General features: G+C 39.1%; 1 protein-coding gene across 7 annotated transcripts in view; it reads right to left on the reverse strand.

Moving 5' to 3' along the window:
• Positions 1 to 19996, reverse strand: part of rg (A kinase anchor protein rugose) — an 803540-nt gene that overhangs the window by 608123 nt on the left and 175421 nt on the right. For 6 of the 7 annotated variants that reach the window (XM_070098204.1, XM_070098202.1, XM_070098203.1 and 3 more), the window contains 4 exons: positions 18687 to 19091; positions 14028 to 14154; positions 4847 to 4955; positions 1708 to 1886 (listed from right to left, as the gene is read on the reverse strand). In XM_070098204.1, the coding sequence (XP_069954305.1) occupies positions 1708 to 1886; positions 4847 to 4955; positions 14028 to 14154; positions 18687 to 19091 (820 nt within the window). The remainder of the gene's footprint in view (positions 1 to 1707; positions 1887 to 4846; positions 4956 to 14027; positions 14155 to 18686; positions 19092 to 19996) is intronic. The other variant, XM_070098201.1, reaches the window with a different exon arrangement.

Consider the following 19996-nt stretch of genomic DNA (forward strand, 5'->3'; position numbering starts at 1 on the left):
CTGGCTGCATCCCTTGGACCACACAACCAACAGAACACTGATGTCAACAGTCCAATAAGTACCTTACAGTGATGATGCGTCTGTGTTCACCTATTTATGGTTGCAGGGGTTAAGTCTCAGCTGCTGGTTCTGCCTTTCAATTTGTAACTTGCTACATTCACTCCCTTCTAGCCTCATGGGCCCTATCGTACCTGTACAGAGTCTGTGTCTGACAGGTGCAGTTGATATAGTGCCATCTATCTGCTAGTGCTTGACACAAATTTCAGCATTTGAGCGATGGCAAATGCTGCAAGGGGTTGAATTGTCCATGTGAGCTTTGTTAATGGGATTCTACATTATCATCCTCATTAGGGCATGCTGCAATGGTGGCACAGATTCTGTACAGTCTTTGGGGAGTCCACTGAAGGGCTTGGCTTCTCCAAACATGGTGATGTACAAACTGGACAGCATCACTATCAGTGCAAAGATCACACACAAACTTTAGTGAGGGCTGCACCAATGTTGTCTTCTGAGTCATCACTATGTCTGCCCTTGTCATGTGCCTGAAAGCCAGAAAACTGCAAGAAGCCTTTCCTGTGGTCATGCAGAGCAGAGCCTGATGTCAAGCTGGATTCCTAGCTATTCCATCTGGACTGGTAAAGCTAGGTGAGATCAACCAGCTTGGACACTGGTACTGCTTCCTCATCTAGTTTGCTTCCTCAGTGCGGAAGCCCAGTCCAGCAAAGACAATTTATACTTCTCTCTATTTATTGGTTTGTATTCTTGCCCGAATCCTCCCTAGATAGGTATTGATCCTACCAAGCATTAAATGTGATAGTTTAAGAGTATGTAAAGTAAAAGGACACAAGTGCAACTAATGTGACATTTGACCGTAGCAACGTCTCGCTCTCTAGGAGCTTTATCAAGCCGTTACAGCTTGATAAAGCTCTTGGAGAGCGAAACGTTACCACTCTGTAATGTCACATTAGTAGCACTTGTGTCCTTTTACCTAAAATATTGTCGGTAATTCTACCAACATTATTACAGTTTAAGAGTAACCATGTCCCAATAGTTCTATCTCTTCCGGAGAGCCTGTACAGGTACACACTTCCTGGTCAGTTGGAAATTCTAGTCTTCATGGAGACTTCTTGACTCAACAAGTTGCCCACAGAAGAAACAAGCTTCTTGGGCTGTCTTTCCTGTAATTGATAAAAGAAAGTGAATGAAACTTGGTACATTAACATGCAACTGGTATATCATTGCTTTCACCTCCTGTCTTGAGCATCTGCTTTTCAGCTCTTTGTAGTTTAGCACCACTGTACTTGAGCCTGCATGTATAGTGATACTGAGCATGGTTTGCAACACTCGTTGCATCAATGCCTTGGTCTTCATGAATTTTTTCAGTTTATGTTTTCCTGGGAGTTGTCCAAGCTGAGTTGATTAAATTCTCTGCAAGTGAGCTGTATCCACTTAGTCTACATTTCTGCTTGGAATGTAAAAGAAGTGCCAGTAGTTCTGCTTTGTCTTGGTAAATCATGGAATATATACAGGAGAAGGGGTTACTAACCCCTTGCTCCCGGCATTTTAGTTGCCGCTTACGACACACATGGTTTACGGAGGAAGTTATATTCTGTAAAAAACGAAACTTAAGAAAACGGAAACTAAAGAATAAAGTCATATTAATGCCTAGATGCCTAGGACAGTGTAGGCATTTGTGACTCTACTTACATTTTATTAAGTGCATGAATGGCAATGCCCCATGCGCCATGTTTGTTGGAGAGGATATTGGTAATTTTGTCTAGGATACGTGCAGCTACAACATTGTCTCTTCTGCGGGCAGCTGTTATTAAGTGATCACACATCTTCTCTTCTTCACGGCGCTCCAAGACTGTGGTGGCACATAAAGACTGGAAGCAAGTTAGAATGGTTAGTAACATATATTGTAGCATGATATAAATATCATTCCCCTTACAATGCAACAGAACAATCACACACATTAAAATTGTTTTTAAAATACACATCATCTCTTGCTAGGTTAGAGTGATCCAAAAACTAACATTCATCATCATTCATCCAACAGCTATCTTGCTAAGAGTGTGCAAACATAATTCAAAATGACCTACTGAACTGTAGCATACTCATCCCTCCTTCATAGTGCAGGCACTGTATGACTATCTCCAGCACTTTAGTTAATATGTTTCTCCCTGAATCTCATTATAAATGTGACTCTTGCTCACACTTCAACAGCATGTCAAGCCATGAAAACCACTTGTCACCACTTACTCTGCTCAAACATGCTTACACAACCTGCTGGATGATCAAGCTCCTAGCATTCAAAACTCCTTTACTCCCTCTCTCCACCCTTTCTTAGGACAACAATCCTCTAATTTCTATGCTCCAAATTCTCTGCATAATATTCACATAGCATGCATAATGCTATCAAACCATACCACAGGCGGGGATAGAACCCGCAATCAGAGAGTCTCTACTACCTCTAGCTTCCTTCTTATTGCAATATTTAAAGCCTGTGCCTCACACATTGGTTTGACAAACACTGAGCCATACTCTGGTACAGAATTTGTCAAGCCCATCTTGGAGTATGCAGCACTAGCATGGAAACCAGCATGGAACAAGGGGGAATGATTAGAAATTAAACATCTAAATGAGCCACAGGGATAACAGGATTTTTTAATGGAACAGTGGCAAATGAAAAATATAGCAGCAAATTTTATAAAGGGGTTCAATCAATCAGCCATGTCATGACCAAGAGCTGTAGCTCACCCCTCCACAAACTCAAATATGTATTTGCAGTATAGTTTAGATCTAACCCATTATCGTAAACTTTTTGTTTTTTCTCCTGGTCGTAAAATTAATTAGCCAAGCGCAAGATTCTCTTACTGTTGCATTTATATGGGTCACTAGTCATGATCTTATTTAGAATAAACCCCAGATTTTTTTCTTTTCAGCTGTTTTTAAGATTTTAAAATATTCTGTACTTCATCCATTTCCATTACAAGATATTTTGCATAATGAAATTCCATTACACACTTACATTCCACTTATTCTGTTTATCAAAATCTCACAGAAATTCTAGAGTCATGGTGATACTTAATCTTCCATTACATAATTTCATCATCTGCAAATATACTCATAATTATTCCTTATGGCAGATCAGTTACAAAAATCAATCAAGAACATAACTGTGGCCAATATTGATCAATGTAATACTCATCTAGAAACTCCAGGATAATTTATCTCTTATCACTGTTCTTTTCTATACCAACTGAAAATATTCCATCCACTGTAGTATTTTATGTTTTATACCAACTATTTCTTGTAATTTCAAAAGTATTCCATTACAAAATCAGCCCATCCAACTTTCATGAAAAGTTTCTTCGACTACCGTATAAACACTAAATAATTATACGTATATACAAAATTCTGCCAATCTAAAACTAAACTATTGGGTAGTTAACATATTACTTTCCTAACGCTTGCATATTTAACTTTAAGTTTACCATCATCATGGATAAATTATAAAAACTAATAATACTGATTCAAGAAAGTTAAAATGAATAATTAGTACAGTGGACCCTCAATAATCGTCCGGCCTGAAAGTCGTCCATTTCGGAAATAGTTGCGTTATTTCGTCTAAACATTGGCTCACAAATGGTCCGTTAACTCGCTAATCATCTTTCGTCCTGGACACATACTCACGGCTCTGAGCCGCATCGTCCTCCCTTCCCAGCCAGTGTGCCATTGTTTACCAGTGAGCGACAGTCCCCTCACCTGTTCATACGAAATATTTCATAATATTCCATTCATTTTAGTGCTTACAAGTGCTAAATAAGCTACCATGGCTCCAAAGAAAGCTCTTAGTGCCAAGCCTTTGGTAAAGAAGGTGAGAAATACGATTGAATTTAAGAAAAACATCATTGAACAATATGAAAGTGGCGTACGTGTGGGCGAACTGGCCAGGATGTATAACAAATCCCGTACAACCATATCTTCCATCATAGCCAAGAAAAAGGAAATCAAGGAAGCTGTTGTTGCAAAGGGGTAAATATGCTGACAAAAATGAGATCACCAGTACTCGAAGATGTTGAGAAGTTATTATTGGTGTGGATAAACAAGAAACAATTAGCAGGAGATAGTCTTATGACGTCGATTATTTGTGAAAAGGCTAGGCAGTTGCATGACGATTTGGTAAAGAAATTGCCTGCAACTAGTGGTGATGCGAGTGAATTTAAGGCCAGCAAAGGCTGGTTTGAGAAATTTAAGAAGTGTATTGGCATACACAGTGTGATAAGGCATGGTGAGGCTGCCAGTTCGGACCAAAAAGCGGCTGAAAAATATGTGCAGGAATTCAAGGAGTACATAGAGGCTGAAGGATTGAAACCTGAACAAGTGTTCAATTGTGACGAAACAGGCCTCTTTTGGAAGATAATGCCAAAGAGGACCTACATTACTTAGGAAGAAAAGGCACTGCCAGGGCACAAGCCTATGAAAGACAGGCTGATGCTCATGTTCTGTGCTAATGCTAGTGGGGATTTCCTCCTCCAGTCTTCCATGCACTAAGAAGAATCGCCAATAAAGGTAAGTGGTATGCTGTTAATGTTTCATTTATCATGTACTACATTTATTATGTACTACATCTATATTTCATGTAAAATTTTTTTCTGTTTTAATACTTCTGGGTGTCAGGAACGGATTAATTGTATTTACATTATTTCTTATGGGGAAAATTGATTCAAAAATCGTCTATTTCGATAATAGTCCCACTTCCAGGAATGGATTAAGGACGATAATTGAGGGATCACTGTATAAGAACTGAGAAATCAAGACTATAAATATTTTATATTCTCACCTCAAATTCAGCATGCTTAAGTACATCATCAGCTCTCATGCGGTTCAGGATAAATTCAGCTTCATTCGCCACACGCACTATATGGTCCTTCATGGCATGCGAGAGAAGCCTGAAGTTCAAGAGAAAGATACACAGGAAAGTGTTAGGGCAATTATGTTAGAGCAATAATATAAATGACATCTGGTCCTGTGGAGTTTCTGGGTCTTGGCCTTGCACATTCTTCCTCCAAGAATGTCCCCTATCCCATCTTCCCTTCAAGGCATCCAACTTCGCTCCATTCTCCTTAAATGTCCAAACCATCTCGTTAAACCCTTCTCAACTCTCTGGATAATACTTTTAGTAACCTCGAGCCTCCTCCTCATCTCCAAAGTGTGAATTCTCTGCATAATATTCCCACCATAAATTGCACTCAGACACAGCATCTCCATTGCTTCCAACCTCCTCCTCACTGCAACATTTAAAACCCATACTTCACACCCATATGTGTTGGTACCATTATACACTCACACCTTTTCCTTTTTGCCTCAATAGACAATATTCTTTGTCTCCACAGATACCTCAATGCACCACCCGCTTTTTTCCTCATTAATTCTGTGGTTTATCTCATCTTTCGTAGAACCGTCTGTTGACAAGTCAACTCCCAAATACCTGAACACATTCACTTGCTCCATACTACCTCCTTCCAATATCTATATGTTCATATATGCTTACCTATAATAATGCACAGTGCAATTATGCAATATCATAAACAACAGTTGAGAGCACTTCCATCCCATGATACAAGATGGGAGTGAGAGGTTATAAAACAAAGTGACTACAGCAGAATGAAAACTTTATTAAGCAAACAGCAAACAATGTCCTAATAAAATCTCTATTCTGCTATTGTCTTTCTCATACATGAAGATTTTACATTATATATTTATTTCTGCCCTTCTGACATGACATCAAGGGACTCCAAATGCTGTATCATATGACTAAAGTATGGTGTCAAAGAACAAACATCCTCACACCTCACAAATTATATTCTCGTCCTACTACCAAGCTTTTATCTAGAAAGAAAAGAATGTAACTGACAGAAATATTTCTTAGTGTGTGCTACAGTACCATCTTCAACTAGAGCATTTATCAATACTAAACTCCAATTTTGTGCAAAATGTGGCATTAGTGCAATCAGCACTAATGCCACTGAGAGAAGAAATGGAATTACTGTCCCTGTAGGTAGTAGGTTGGTAGACAGCAACCACCCAGGGAGGTACTACCGTCCTGCCAAGTGAGTGTAAAACGAAAGCCTGTAATTGTTTTACATGATGGTAGGATTGCTGGTGTCTTTTGTCTGTCTCATAAATATGCAAGATTACAGGTATGTCTTGCTACTTCTACTTACACTTAGGTCACACTACACATACATGTACACATTTATTTATACACGCTCATCTGAGTTTTCTTTGATTTTATCTTAATAGTTCTTGGTCTTATTACTTTTCCTTTTATATCCATGGGGAAGTGGAATAAGAATCTTTCCTCCGTAAGCCATGATTGTTGTAAAAGTCAACTAAAATGCTGGGAACAATGGGCTAGTAACCCCTTTTCCTGTAAAGATTACTAAAAAGAATAAGAAGAAGAAAATTGTCAAAGTGGGAAGTCTGAATGTGCGTGGATGTTGTGCAGATGATAAGAAAGAGATGATTGTGGATGTTATGAATGAGAAGAAGCTGGATGTCCTGGCTTTAAGTGAAACAAAGCTGAAGGGGGTGGGAGAGTTTCAGTGGAGAGGAATAAATGGGATTAGGTCAGGGGTTTCAAATAGAGTTAGAGCTAAAGAAGGAGTAGCAATAATGTTGAAGGATAAGCTATGGCAGGAAAAGAGGGACTATAAATGTATTAATTCAAGGATTATGTGGAGTAAAATAAAGATTGGATGTGAAAAGTGGGTTATAATAAGCGTGTTTGCACCTGGAGAAGAGAGAAGTGTAGAGAAGAGAGAGAGATTTTGGGATATGTTGAGTGAATGCGTGGGGAGTTTTGAATCAAGTGAGAGTAATGGTGGTTGAGGATTTCAATGCTAAAGTGGGTAAAAATGTTATGGAGGGAGTAGCAGGTAAATTTGGGGTGCCAGGGGTAAATGTAAATGGGGAGCCTTTAATTGAGCTATGTGTAGAAAGAGATTTGGTAATAAGTAATACATATTTTATGAAAAAGAGGATAAATAAATATGCAAGGTATGATGTAGCACGTAATGAAAGTAGTTTATTAGATTATGTATTGGTGGATAAAAGGTTGATGGGTAGGCTCCAGGATGTACATGTTTATAGAGGGGCAACTGATATATCGGATCATTATTTAGTTGTAGCTACAGTTAGAGTAAGAGGTAGATGGGAAAAGAGGAAGGTGGCAACAACAAGTAAGAGGGAGGTGAAAGTGTATAAACTAAGGGAGGAGGAAGTTCGGGTGAGATATAAGCGACTATTGGCAGAAAGGTGGGCTAGTGCAAAGATGAGTAGTGGGGGGGTTGAAGAGGGTTGGAATAGTTTTAAAAATGCAGTATTAGAATGTGGGGCAGAAGTTTGTGGTTATAGGAGGGTGGGGGCAGGAGGAAAGAGGAGTGATTGGTGGAATGATGAAGTAAAGGGTGTGATATAAGAGAAAAAGGTAGTTTATGAGATGTTTTTACAAAGCAGAAGTGTTATAAGAAGAGCAGAGTATATGGAGAGTAAAAGAAAGGTAAAGAAAGTGGTGAGAGAGTGCAAAAGGAGAGCAGATGATAGAGTGGGAGAGGCACTGTCAAGAAATTTTAATGAAAATAAGAAACAATTTTGGAGTTAAACAAGTTAAGAAAGCCTAGGGAAAGTATGGATTTGTCAGTTAAAAACAGAGTAGGGGAGTTAGTAGATGGGGAGATGGAGGTATTAGGTAGATGGCGAGAATATTTTGAGGAACTTTTAAATGTTAAGGAAGAAACAGAGGCAGTAATTTCATGCACTGGTCAGGGAGGTATACCATCTTTTAGGAGTGAAGAAGAGCAGAATGTAAGTGTGGGGGAGGTGCGTGAGGCATTACATAAAATGAAAGGGGGTAAAGCAGCTGGAACTGATGGGATCATGACAGAAATGTTAAAAGCAGGGGGGCATATAGTGTTGGAGTGGTTGGTACTTTTGTTTAATAAATGTATGAAAGAGGGGAAGGTACCTAGGGATTGGCGGAGAGCATGTATAGTCCCTTTATAAAGGGAAAGGGGACAAAAGAGACTGTAAAAATATAGAGGAATAAGTTTACTGAGTATACCAGGAAAAGTGTACGGTAGGGTTATAATTGAAAGAATTAGAGGTAAGACAGAATGTAGGATTGCGGATGAGCAAGGAGGTTTCAGAGTGGGTAGGGGATGTGTAGATCAAGTGTTTACATTAAAGCATATATGTGAACAGTATTTAGATAAAGGTAGGGAAGTTTTTATTGCATTTATGGATTTAGAAAAGGCATATGATAGAGTGGATAGAGGAGCAATGTGGCAGATGTTGCAAGTATATGGAATAGGTGGTAAGTTATTAAATGCTGTAAAGAGTTTTTATGAGGATAGTGAGGTTCAGGTTAGGGTGTGTAGAAGAGAGGGAGACTACTTCCCGGTAAAAGTAGGTCTTAGACAGGGATGTGTAATGTCACCATGGTTGTTTAATATATTTATAGATGGGGTTGTAAAGGAAGTAAATGCTAGGGTGTTCGGGAGAGGGGTGGGATTAAATTTTGGGGAATCAAATTCAAAATGGGAATTGACACAGTTACTTTTTGCTGATGATACTGTGCTTATGGGAGATTCTAAAGAAAAATTGCAAAGGTTAGTGGATGAGTTTGGGAATGTGTGTAAAGGTAGAAAGTTGAAAGTGAACATAGAAAAGAGTAAGGTGATGAGGGTGTCAAATGATTTAGATAAAGAAAAATTGGATATCAAATTGGGGAGGAGGAGTATGGAAGAAGTGAATGTTTTCAGATACTTGGGAGTCGACGTGTCGGCGGATGGATTTATGAAGGATGAGGTTAATCATAGAATTGATGAGGGAAAAAAGGTGAGTGGTGCGTTGAAGTATATGTGGAGTCAAAAAACGTTATCTATGGAGGCAAAGAAGGGAATGTATGAAAGTATAGTAGTACCAACACTCTTATATGGGTGTGAAGCTTGGGTGGTAAATGCAGCAGTGAGGAGACGGTTGGAGGCAGTGGAGATGTCCTGTATAAGGGCAATGTGTGGTGTAAATATTATGCAGAAAATTCGGAGTGTGGAAATTAGGAAAAGGTGTGGAGTTAATAAAAGTATTAGTCAGAGGGCAGAAGAGGGGTTGTTGAGGTGGTTTGGTCATTTAGAGAGAATGGATCAAAGTAGAATGACATGGAAAGCATATAAATCTATAGGGGAAGGAAGGCGGGGTAGGGTTCGTCCTTGAAAGGGTTGGAGAGAGGGGGTAAAGGAGGTTTTGTGGGCAAGGGGCTTGGACTTCCAGCAAGCATGCGTGAGCATGTTAGATAGGCGTGAATGGAGACGAATGGTACTTGGGACCTGACCATCTGTTGGAGTGTGAGCAGGGTAATATTTAGTGAAGGGATTCAGGGAAACCGGTTATTTTCATATAGTCGGACTTGAGTCCTGGAAATGGGAAGTACAATGCCTGCACTTTAAAGGAGGGGTTTGGGATATTGGCAGTTTGGAGGGATATGTTGTATGTGTATGCTTCTAAACTGTTGTATTCTGAGCACCTCTGCAAAAACAGTGATAATGTGCGAGTGTGGTGAAAGTGTTGAATGATGATGAAAGTATTTTCTTTTTGGGGATTTTCTTTCTTTTTTTGGGTCACCCTGCCTCGGTGGGAGACGGCCGACTTGTTGAAAAAAAAAAAAAAAAAAAAGTACTCAGAGCATCCCAGTAATGCTTAATTATGCATTACTTTTCCACCAAAATTAACCCTTAAACTGTCCTAACATAGATCTACATTTTCTTGCCCAGCACTCTGAATATTATTCTACGTGTTATAAGATTAAAAAATATTTAGGGTCAGTACTTACTGAGATGTAGGCCTGCAAAGTTGGTGCTGGATGCTCACCTGATGGCAACATGGAGTCCTGCCGCTTGCAGATGTACCTTTTTCTCTCATTTTTTTTATTATTTTATATAATTTTATGTTCTAATAATTGCAATTTATAGTAGTTCTTGTGATTTCATAGCCAATCTTTGTTCTAATACTAATATTAGGTATTGAAATTGTACTCCAATAGTCACAAACACATTGACAGGTGAACATTTTCACCTGCCTTGGTCATTAACTATTGTCTAGAAATATGTACAGTATTTATAGGTCCCAGAAACGTTTTAGACACGTTGGAATATATATGAAACTCCTTGAAGCATGGTGTAAGACTGAGTGTCACTGAACTGCTGACAGTGCAGCTGTGGTCTGACACTTGATGATCATGCATTGCTGCAGGGAACCCCTGACTTTGTTTTCACCCTTACACATAAACATGTCTGTCTGTTTGTCTGTCTAGCTCTGTCTGCCTGTGTGTGTGTGTGTCTGTCTTTCTGTCTGCTTGTCTGTCTCAGAAAGCGGCTCATGAACCAACAGTTATTACACACGATGCAATTACGTCTGATTCCTGACCAAGTGAACATGGTATTATTTGCCAGCCATGCTCATTATGCCTTATATCAACAAGCACGGTGTATAGCACTGGATTTTTTGGGTTATCCTAAGTAATTTACACTATATATGATAACTGTATTTATGTATACCTGTGAGAGAGAGTGAGTCAGAGTCAGACAGAGACTGAAAGATACAGATGAAGATACAGCCAAAGTAGGCCGGCCGGCCTGACAAATATGTATTACACATGTTCCAGAATCATTTCTCTTTACTTAGGGCATAGGTTTTAGGACATTCTGGCAGGATGACACTACCAGTGGTATCAAAAATGAAAGGATGTTGCACAAATATTGCACATGGGTTATTATTGAAGTTTTTGATATGGTGGAACCCAGGCTTATGAGTGTCCCACCATACAAATTTTTCAGGATATGTTCGAGCAGTCACTTGGTTGATTGTTCGTTACTGGATACGAGCAAAAATTCAGGAAGTGAGATAACCCCTCAAACAACTTTTTTTTTAGATTTCCAGATCTTACAAAAATGAAAGTGAATATATAATTGTAGTTCATTATCATGATATGTTGTTTTTGCTGCTTAAGACTATAATTTCAACAGAAATAATAGTATTTCTTACCTTAAATTGTGGGTGTGGTGTTTGTCGATGATTGTGAAGAGAGTAGAGAGTTATGCTGTGGCCCTACTGGGCTGAGGTGGACAGTAGAGGATCTGGAACTGAAGTCGATGGTTGTACTGGAGTGTGCATAAATTCTGTAATGGATTTCTGTTCTATTTTACCCTGCAGTACATTATACAACTGATGGTAAGGCATCAGCTGCTCTAGACACCATTTCAGGGTCCTCTTCAGTGAAAAGGTCTAACTTTAAGTCACTCAGTCAGTCAGTCAAGTCAGTAAGTTTTTACAGTAAGTCAGTCATTCAATAAGTCAGTAAGTCAGCAACACTGGTATGCCTACTGGGTGGTAGGTAAGACACATAGACAACAGTTAGGCAACTTTATTCCAAAGCGTTTCGCCTACACAGTAGGCTTCTTCAGTCGAGTACATGAAGTAGGCAGGAGCAGTAGAGATGTGAAGACGATGTAATCAGTCCATCACCCTTGAAGTCATAGATTTGAGGTTGGCAGTCTCTCAGCCTGGAGAAGAGTTCTGTTCCATAATCTGAAACAATCTGAAGATCAAGCGACAGTGTGGAGACTTATATAGTGTTGGAAGGAGTGGTGTATAGTAGTAGTAGAGAGAATGTAGCCACTGAGAGGTCATGTCCCTCTCAGATCAAACAGCTCTCAATTGAAAGAGATGTCCAAGGTGTTTTCTCTTCTGTACTAAGATGCCATTGTGTTGCAGTGTCTGACAGAATGATTATCAAAATAAAGTTGCCTAACTGTTGCCTGTGTGTCTTACCTACCAACCTGTCAGTATTGTATACCATATTGATAATCACTCTGTCAAAACACTGCAACACAATGGCATCTTGGTACAGAAGAGAAGACACCTTGGACAACTCTTTCAAGTGAGAATTGTTTGATCTGAGAGGGACATGACCTCTCAGTGGCTACATTCTCTACTACTACTACTCTGCATCTCTCCCTCCAACAGTATACAAGTCTCCACACTGTTGCTTGACCTTCAGATTGTTTCAGACTATGGAACAGAACTCTTCTCCAGGCTGAGGGACTGACAACCTCAAATCTATGACTTCAAGGGTGAAGGACTGATTACATCGTCTTCACATCTCTACTGCTCCTGCCTACTTCCTGTACTCGACTGAAGAAGCCTACTGTGTAGGTGAAATGTTTTGGAATAAAGTTGTCTAACTGTTGCCTATGTGCCTTACCTACCAACCTGTTGGTATTATATACCATTTTGATAATCGTGCCTACTGGGTGTCATGATTGCTTGGCAGATACAAGATGCGATAATTAAAAGATCAAAACGCAATTCACAAACATAGCTAGCTTGTAGGAGAGAAGTAGAACTGAACACGTATTCACGAAGCTGGGATGGTGGTGTTGGGAGTTTGGGAGTGTCGGGAGGTCTCCCCCGCTGACCCACAACAAGGTGGCCGCTTGAGGTAGGGAATGGCCGCCACCACTTGTCATATAATGACATATTTTATTCATTTTAGAGTATATATCAGGTTTCTATGTTATTTTTATTCTTTATTATGTCATATTAGATAAATTGTGATAGATAAATAAACTGTAGAGTTGATATTAACATCTTACTGAAGTATTTTTGTCCTGCCTCCTAGAGCAGAAATTCTGCTGGATCGGATTAATGGCATTTCCATTAATTTAAATGAGGAAAACTGACTCAGCATACAAGCAGATTGGGATACGAGCAAGGTCATGGAACGAATTAAACTCGTAAGCCGAGGGTCCACTGTATTTTCTCGATCACTTGTGGCCACATCCATCTCAAAGCCACTAAGCTTTGAAGCAACATCACTTTCCTCTTAAAAAGGGAGTGTTAATACGACATGACATCAGTGAATCCCTAGTGTTTGCCACGCTTTTTGCTCTAGCTGGCATTCAATTGAACTGGTGCTTCCACAAGATACTAAGTGGTCCCAGATTTTTTTAACACTGCACACACCAAATGTTAAGACTCATTCTATACTGACCAGGCATCTCAGGCCAATCGTGCCAAATTTGGAGGCAGGAAAAATAAAACGTAGATCTACATTTGGAGTGCTAGCAGTACAAATGTAGATCTACGTTTGGACAGTTTAATGGTTAAACTATGCCTCAAATATGTCACAAAAAACCCATATTTTTACTATTATGCAGCATAAAAAAAATATATTTTTTTTTTCAACAAGTCGGCCGTCTCCCACCGAGGCAGGGTGACCCAAAGAGAAAGAAAATCCCCAAAAAGAAAATACTTTCAGCATCATTCAACACTTTCACCTCACTCACACATAATCACTGTTTTTGCAGAGGTGCCCAGAATACAACAGTTTAGAAGTATATACGTATAAAAATACACAATATAACTCTCCAAACTGCCAATATCCCAAACCCTTCCTTTAGAGTGCAGCCATTGTACTTCCTATTTCCTGGACTCAAGTCCAGTTATATAAAATAACCGGTTTCCCTGAATCCCTTCACTAAATATCACCCTGCTCACACTCCAACAGATCGTCAGGTCCCAAATACCATTTGTCTCCATTCACTCCTATCTAACACGCTCACGCACGCTTGCTGGAAGTCCAAACCCCTCGCCCACAACACCTCCTTTACCCCCTCCCTCCAACCTTTCTGAGGATGATCCCTACCCCGCCTTCCTTCCCCTACAGATTTATACGCTCTCCATGTCATTATACTTTGATCCATTCTCTCTAAATGACCAAACCACCTCAACAAACCCTCTTCAGCCCTCTGATTAATACTTTTATTAACTCCACACCTTCTCCTAATTTCCACACTCCGAATTTTCTGCATAATATTTACACCACACATTGCTCTTAGACAGGACATCTCCACATTCAAGTTAACTGAGATCATTCTAAAGGAATAGTTGACTTACATACATACCTTCCCTCATTAATTAGTTCTATAAAGGCAAGTCCTGCATGTTTCTGAAGGGAGTTCTGCCACTCCTGAGAACACAGCAGCATAACCAACTCAACCACACTCTGACTGTGCTTGAATGTCATTAAACCTGTTGAGGCAAGACAATTAATATGCTGTTAAATAAAAGAAAGAACAAATATATACTGGCAATAAAGAAATGTTAGTTTTCTGCATTGTGAATCTACAGTTATATGAATAACTATAGGGAGAAATTCAATCTTACATGTAAAATTTAAAAAAGCATGAAGGAAAATCTTCCATGAATGCTGTGAAATAGCAATATTTTAATTTTATGCTTTTTTATTAGTAAATAAACATAAAAAAATAGGCAAACTCAATTAATCCCCCCCAAAAATAACCAAAACAGTACTTTTTATAAGAAACTATGGATCACATTTTGGTCCTTCATGGACTACAGTGGAACCTCGTTTTTCGGCCCCTGTGTTTATCACATTTAGGCCGGTTTTTCAGCAGAAATTTTGCTCTGTATTTCGGCCATTGCCTCATACATCAGCAGTATCAGATGCGTTATCCTGCCTCTCCCAGCGGGACGCCACACTTTGGTGAGTCAGTCTCCTTTTGTCTGTCAGCGAGTGAGCATGTACTCTTCACATTCATCCAAACATTTCCTTAAAATCCATTGTTTTTGGTGGTTTTTTATTAAATGCGACTGTGAAATAGTCACCATGGGCCCAAAGAAAGTTCCTAGTAAAGTTCCTTTGGTAAAGAAAGTGAGAAACACGACGGAATTTAAGAAGTAATAGAGAAATATGAAAGTCCTGTGCGGGTGCTCCAGCTTGCCAGGATGTATGGAGAAAACAAATCAACAATCACTTCTATCCTGGCAAAGAAAGAACAAATCAAGGAAGCTGATGTGGCAAAAGGGGTAAACATGTTAACAAAAAAGAGATCCCAGACAAATGAAAAAACAGAGAGGTGGTTGTTCTTGTGGATCAGGGAAAAACAGTTAGAAGGAGAGTGTTTCAGAGACGATCATTTGTAAAAAGGCAAGGCAGTTGCATGCAGATCTTGTAAAGAAAATGCCTGGTACTAGTGATGATGTTAGTGAATTTAAGGCCAGCAGAGACTGGTTTGAGAGATTTAAGAAGCGTAGTGGCATACACAGTGTTGCAAGGCATGTTGAAGCTGCAAGTACTGACAGATGTGCAGCTGAAAAATTTGTACAGGAATTCAAGAGGGATGTAGATGCTGAAGAATTCCAACACCAACAAGTGTTCAATTGTGACGAAACAGGCCTCTTTTAGAAGAAAATGCCAAAGAGGACCTACATCATGGAGGAGGAAAAGGCACTGCCAGGGCACAAGAAAATGAGAGATAGGCTAACTCTTTCGTTCTGTGTTAACGGTAGTGGGGATTTCAAATTGAAGCCTTTACTGGTGTATCACTCTAAAAATCCCAGAGTGTTCAAGAAAAACAACGTCGTCAAGAGTAAATTGTGTGTGATGTGGAAAGCTAATCATAAGGCATGGGTTACAAGGCAACTTTTCATTGACTGGGTCCATGAAGTGTTTGGCATGAGTGTGGAATTTTTTTTTTTCAACAAGTTGGCCATCTCCCATCAAGGCAGGGTTACCCAAAAAGAAAATACTTTCATCATTCAACACTTTCATCTCACTCATACATAATCACTGTTTTTGCAGAGGTGCCCAGAACATAACAGTTTAGAAGCATATACGTATAAAGATATACAACAACAAAAAAAAACACCTCCTGAAAAATAAATTGCCACTCAAGTGCCTCCTGGTAATGGACAATGCTCCTGCTCATCCTCCAAACATGGTAGACCAATTGTCTAGGGATTTCCATTTTATAACAGTGAAATTCTTGCCTCCTAACACCACTCCTCTCATCCAGCCCATGGACCAGCAGGTCATTTCTAACTTCAAAAAACTCTAACACAAAAGCAGTTTCAAAAGTGCTTTGAAGTGACCTCAGACACTGAACTGACCCTAAGAGAGTTCTGGAGAAATCACTTCAATATCTACAACTGCATAAGCCTTATTGGCAAGGCTTGGCAGAGAGTGACTTCCAGGACTTTGAACTCTTCTTGGAGACAACTGTGGCCAGACTGTGTCTTCGAGCCTAATTTTGAAGGGTTTGAAGCTGACCCTGACCCTGTCACCCCTCTGCCTGTTGTGGAATCTATTGTAGCATTGGGGAAGTCCATGGGGTTGGATGTGAGTGGCAAGGATGTGGAAGAGTTGGTGGAGGACCACAGGGAAGAGCTAACCACTGAAGAGCTGCAACACCTTCAACTGGAACAGCAACAGACCACAGCTGAGGAACTTGCTTCAGAGGAGGAGGAGGAGGAAGAGAGAGGAAAGGATGTGTCTTCTTCAGTGATTAAGGACACGTGTGCAAAGTGGAATGAGTTGCAAACTTTTGTGGAGAAATATCACCCTGACCAAGCTGAAACAAGCCATATCTGCAACATGTTCAGTGACAAAACCTTGTCCCATTTTAGGGAAATCTTAAAGAGATGCCAGAAACAGAGAGCTCTGGACAGTTATTTTGTGCAACAGGGGTCCAGTGACTCTCAAGCTAGTCTTAGTGGCATTAAAAAACAAAGAAGGGAAGTAACCCCAGAGAGGGACTTGTTACCTAAATTCCTTATAGAGGGGGATTTCCCTTCCAAACAATAACCCCAACTCCCTCCCTCCTCCTCCCTATCTTCCATAAGCCAACAAGAGTCTTCAATAAAAGTATGTAATAGTGATTTAATTGTTCATGTATTTATTTTATTTAGTTCACATTGCTTTATGTAAAACTATACTTAATCATTTAAAAATGTATTTTTTGTTAATATTTTTGGGTGTCTGGAATGGATTAATTGTATTTACATTAATTCTTATGTGATTATTACTTCGAATTTAGGCCGACCTTCTGTAACGGATTATGGCCAAAAAACGAGGTTACACTGTATTATCAAGTTACAATCCAGCTGTGACTTGATAACCTGATAATAGTCCAGGATATGTACACTGAAACATTAATTAAAGTTTCCTCTCTAGTGTTGGTTTTTACAAAGTTCTGTTAAATGTCTTATATTTAACTACACTGTGCCAGTAATTGTGCATCAAAATGATTGAAAAAATGTGATAGGGAAAGGACAGTCTGTTTAGTGAAGTTTGGTAATTAAATACAATTAGAACAAGAAATGTATTTGTATAGTTTTGTGGAGAAGTCTTGTAACTTTAACATCCTTCCTTCATGATTCATACCATGCTACTGACTGCATACACTTAGCACTCCAAATACATACATGATCTTGGTAATATGCACATTCAGAGAGTTACATCTGTATTTCATAGAATCATGCATAATTTTAATACGGTGGAGCCTCAGTTTTCGCATGCCCTAGGTTGTATGTAAAACTATAGTTATTCTCTATAAAATGTATTTTTATGTTAATATTTCCCATAAGAAAAAATGTAAATACAAATACTCCATTCTAGACACCCAAAAATATTAAAAAAAAAAAAATACATATTATAGAGAATAACTATAGTTTTACATACAAACCAGGGCATACGAAATCCGAGGTTCCACTGTGCAATGTGCATTGCCATTGACTAAGTAAACATGCATAGTGCTAAAAAATAAAAAAAAATACTATTACTAAAGAAAGACACTGTTGTATGCATTACATGATATTCAGTAAAACTATATACTTTCCCATTTTAAAATAAAAAAACAGAAATATAAACACATTTTTTGTTTATTTTGCATCATGATATTGTACTTCCACACAGTTTTGTAAATTTAAGTACTTTATATCTAATATATATATATCTTTTTTTTGTAACACGTCGGCTGTTTCTCATTTAGGCAGGGTGACCCAAAAACAAAGAAAAACCCAAAAAACAAAAAACTTTCATTATCATTCAACACTTTCACCATCACTCATATGTAATCACTGTCTTTGCAGAGGCACTCAGATATGACAGTTCAGATGTCCCTCCAAACTGCCAATATCCCAAACCCCTCCTTCACAGTCCATGCACTGTACTTCCCATTTCCAGGACTCAAGTCCGGCTAACCAGTTTCCCTGAATCCCTTCACAAAATATTACCCTGCTCACACTACTATTACATTTTCCTATTGCTCAGATTTATTTTATACAATTCTCCAGTTATTTTTACATAATATACACACAATATAATATGCAAATACAGTACTCTTAATGGCACAAACTGCCTAGTTTGTAAACAATATTCAACCCCTTCCTGTAGTCCAGCTATCAGAGATGCCTGTTCTCTTACCTAGTTCTTTTTTAATTTAAACATTCAATCATAACTTCCAGATAATCACTGGATGGATAACAGGATATACAGTGTACCTCAAAAGAAATGTAGATGTAGGACATTTTATATTTTTTATTAAGTAATGAAAAAACATGCTTCAAACATAAAATCCTCATAAGCTATACAGAATGCTATCAAGTGCTTAGTGCATTTCAGTGCTCTACAAGTTCAAAAAATAACTGATTAAAAATTACTGTTTCAAAAGGCTGTCTGGGGATGATGTCACCACAGTACATCAAGGAGAGATGGAATATCCACACCACGAATAAAGGAAAAAAGAACCCCACAGCCTCACCTTTACCTTCCATGAGTAGCTCCTGGCCATGAGAACCAACAAGGGTCTTGGAGAGAAATGGAGCAAAATCCACCATTATCTCCCGCAGAAGAGGGGATACAGATCCCAGAGCCATCTCTAACTTCTGAGTGAGAGATGCCTCACGAGATGGTGTTGGAATGGGCAAGTCAGAGTGGAGAAATGGCTTGATGTTGAGGTCTTCTGGTCGGTGGTGCTTTACAGTGGAAGTTACTGGATCAGGTATATTGGACGGAGAAGAGAGTACAGAAATTTGACCAGAAAGCTGTTGTTGAGGATCTGGCTGTGATATAGGTTGTGGTTGTGATAGCTGTGACTGTGACTGTTGGCTAGGCAATGGCTGTGTTTGAAGCTGTGGCATTTCACCAGTCTCTGTCACACCATACACTGTAAAAAAAAAATGATCATTAAGTTATATGACAATTTTTATATTTTAAGGACAATAACTGATTTTTTTATTTTTTAAAAGAACATAATTTCCAGAAGTCTGATTATTTACAATCAGAGTAATCTCCAACTGCAACATTCCCACCCCTCCTTCAAAGTGTAGGCAATGCCCATCCCACCTCCAAGATTCTGAGTCCAGTTAACTGGTTCTATGAATCTCTTCATAAAAGTTACCTTGCTCATGCTCCATCAGCACATCCCTTAATGACCACATGTACAATTATTGAACTGTTATTGCCTTATTGATCTTAAGTTAGTCTTAAGTTTACCTGAAATGCTCTGCATATAAAGGGGCTTTTGGCATGCACACCCAATTGTTATACTCTTTACACATGCTAAAATAAAAATTATTATTATTATTATTATTTTTACAAAGCAGAAGTGTTGTAAGAAGAGCAGAGTATATGGAGAGTAAAATAAAGGTGAAGAGAGTGGTGAGAGAGTGCAAAAGGAGACCAGAAGAAAGAGTGGGAGAGGCACTGACAAGAAATTTTGCTGAAAATTAGAAAAATTTTTTGGAGATAAACAAGTTAAGAAACCCTAGGAAACAAATAGATTTGTCAGTTAAAAACAGAGTAGGGGAGTTAGTAGATGTGGAGCTGGAGGTCTTGGGTAGATGGCAGGAATATTTTGAGGAACTTTTAATTGTCGATGAAGAAAAGGAGGCGGTAATTTCATGCAATGGTCAGGGAGGTATACCATCTCTTTGGAGTGAAGAAGAGCAGGATGTGAGTGTGGGGGAGGTGCATGAGGCATTACGTAGAATGAAAAGGGGTAAAGCAGCTGGAACTGACGGGATCATGATAAATGTTAAAAGGATGGGGGGGGGGGGATATTGTGTTGGA

This window comes from Cherax quadricarinatus, chromosome 61 (genome assembly GCF_038502225.1).
Source record: "Cherax quadricarinatus isolate ZL_2023a chromosome 61, ASM3850222v1, whole genome shotgun sequence".
Taxonomy (NCBI): Eukaryota; Metazoa; Arthropoda; class Malacostraca; order Decapoda; family Parastacidae; genus Cherax; species Cherax quadricarinatus.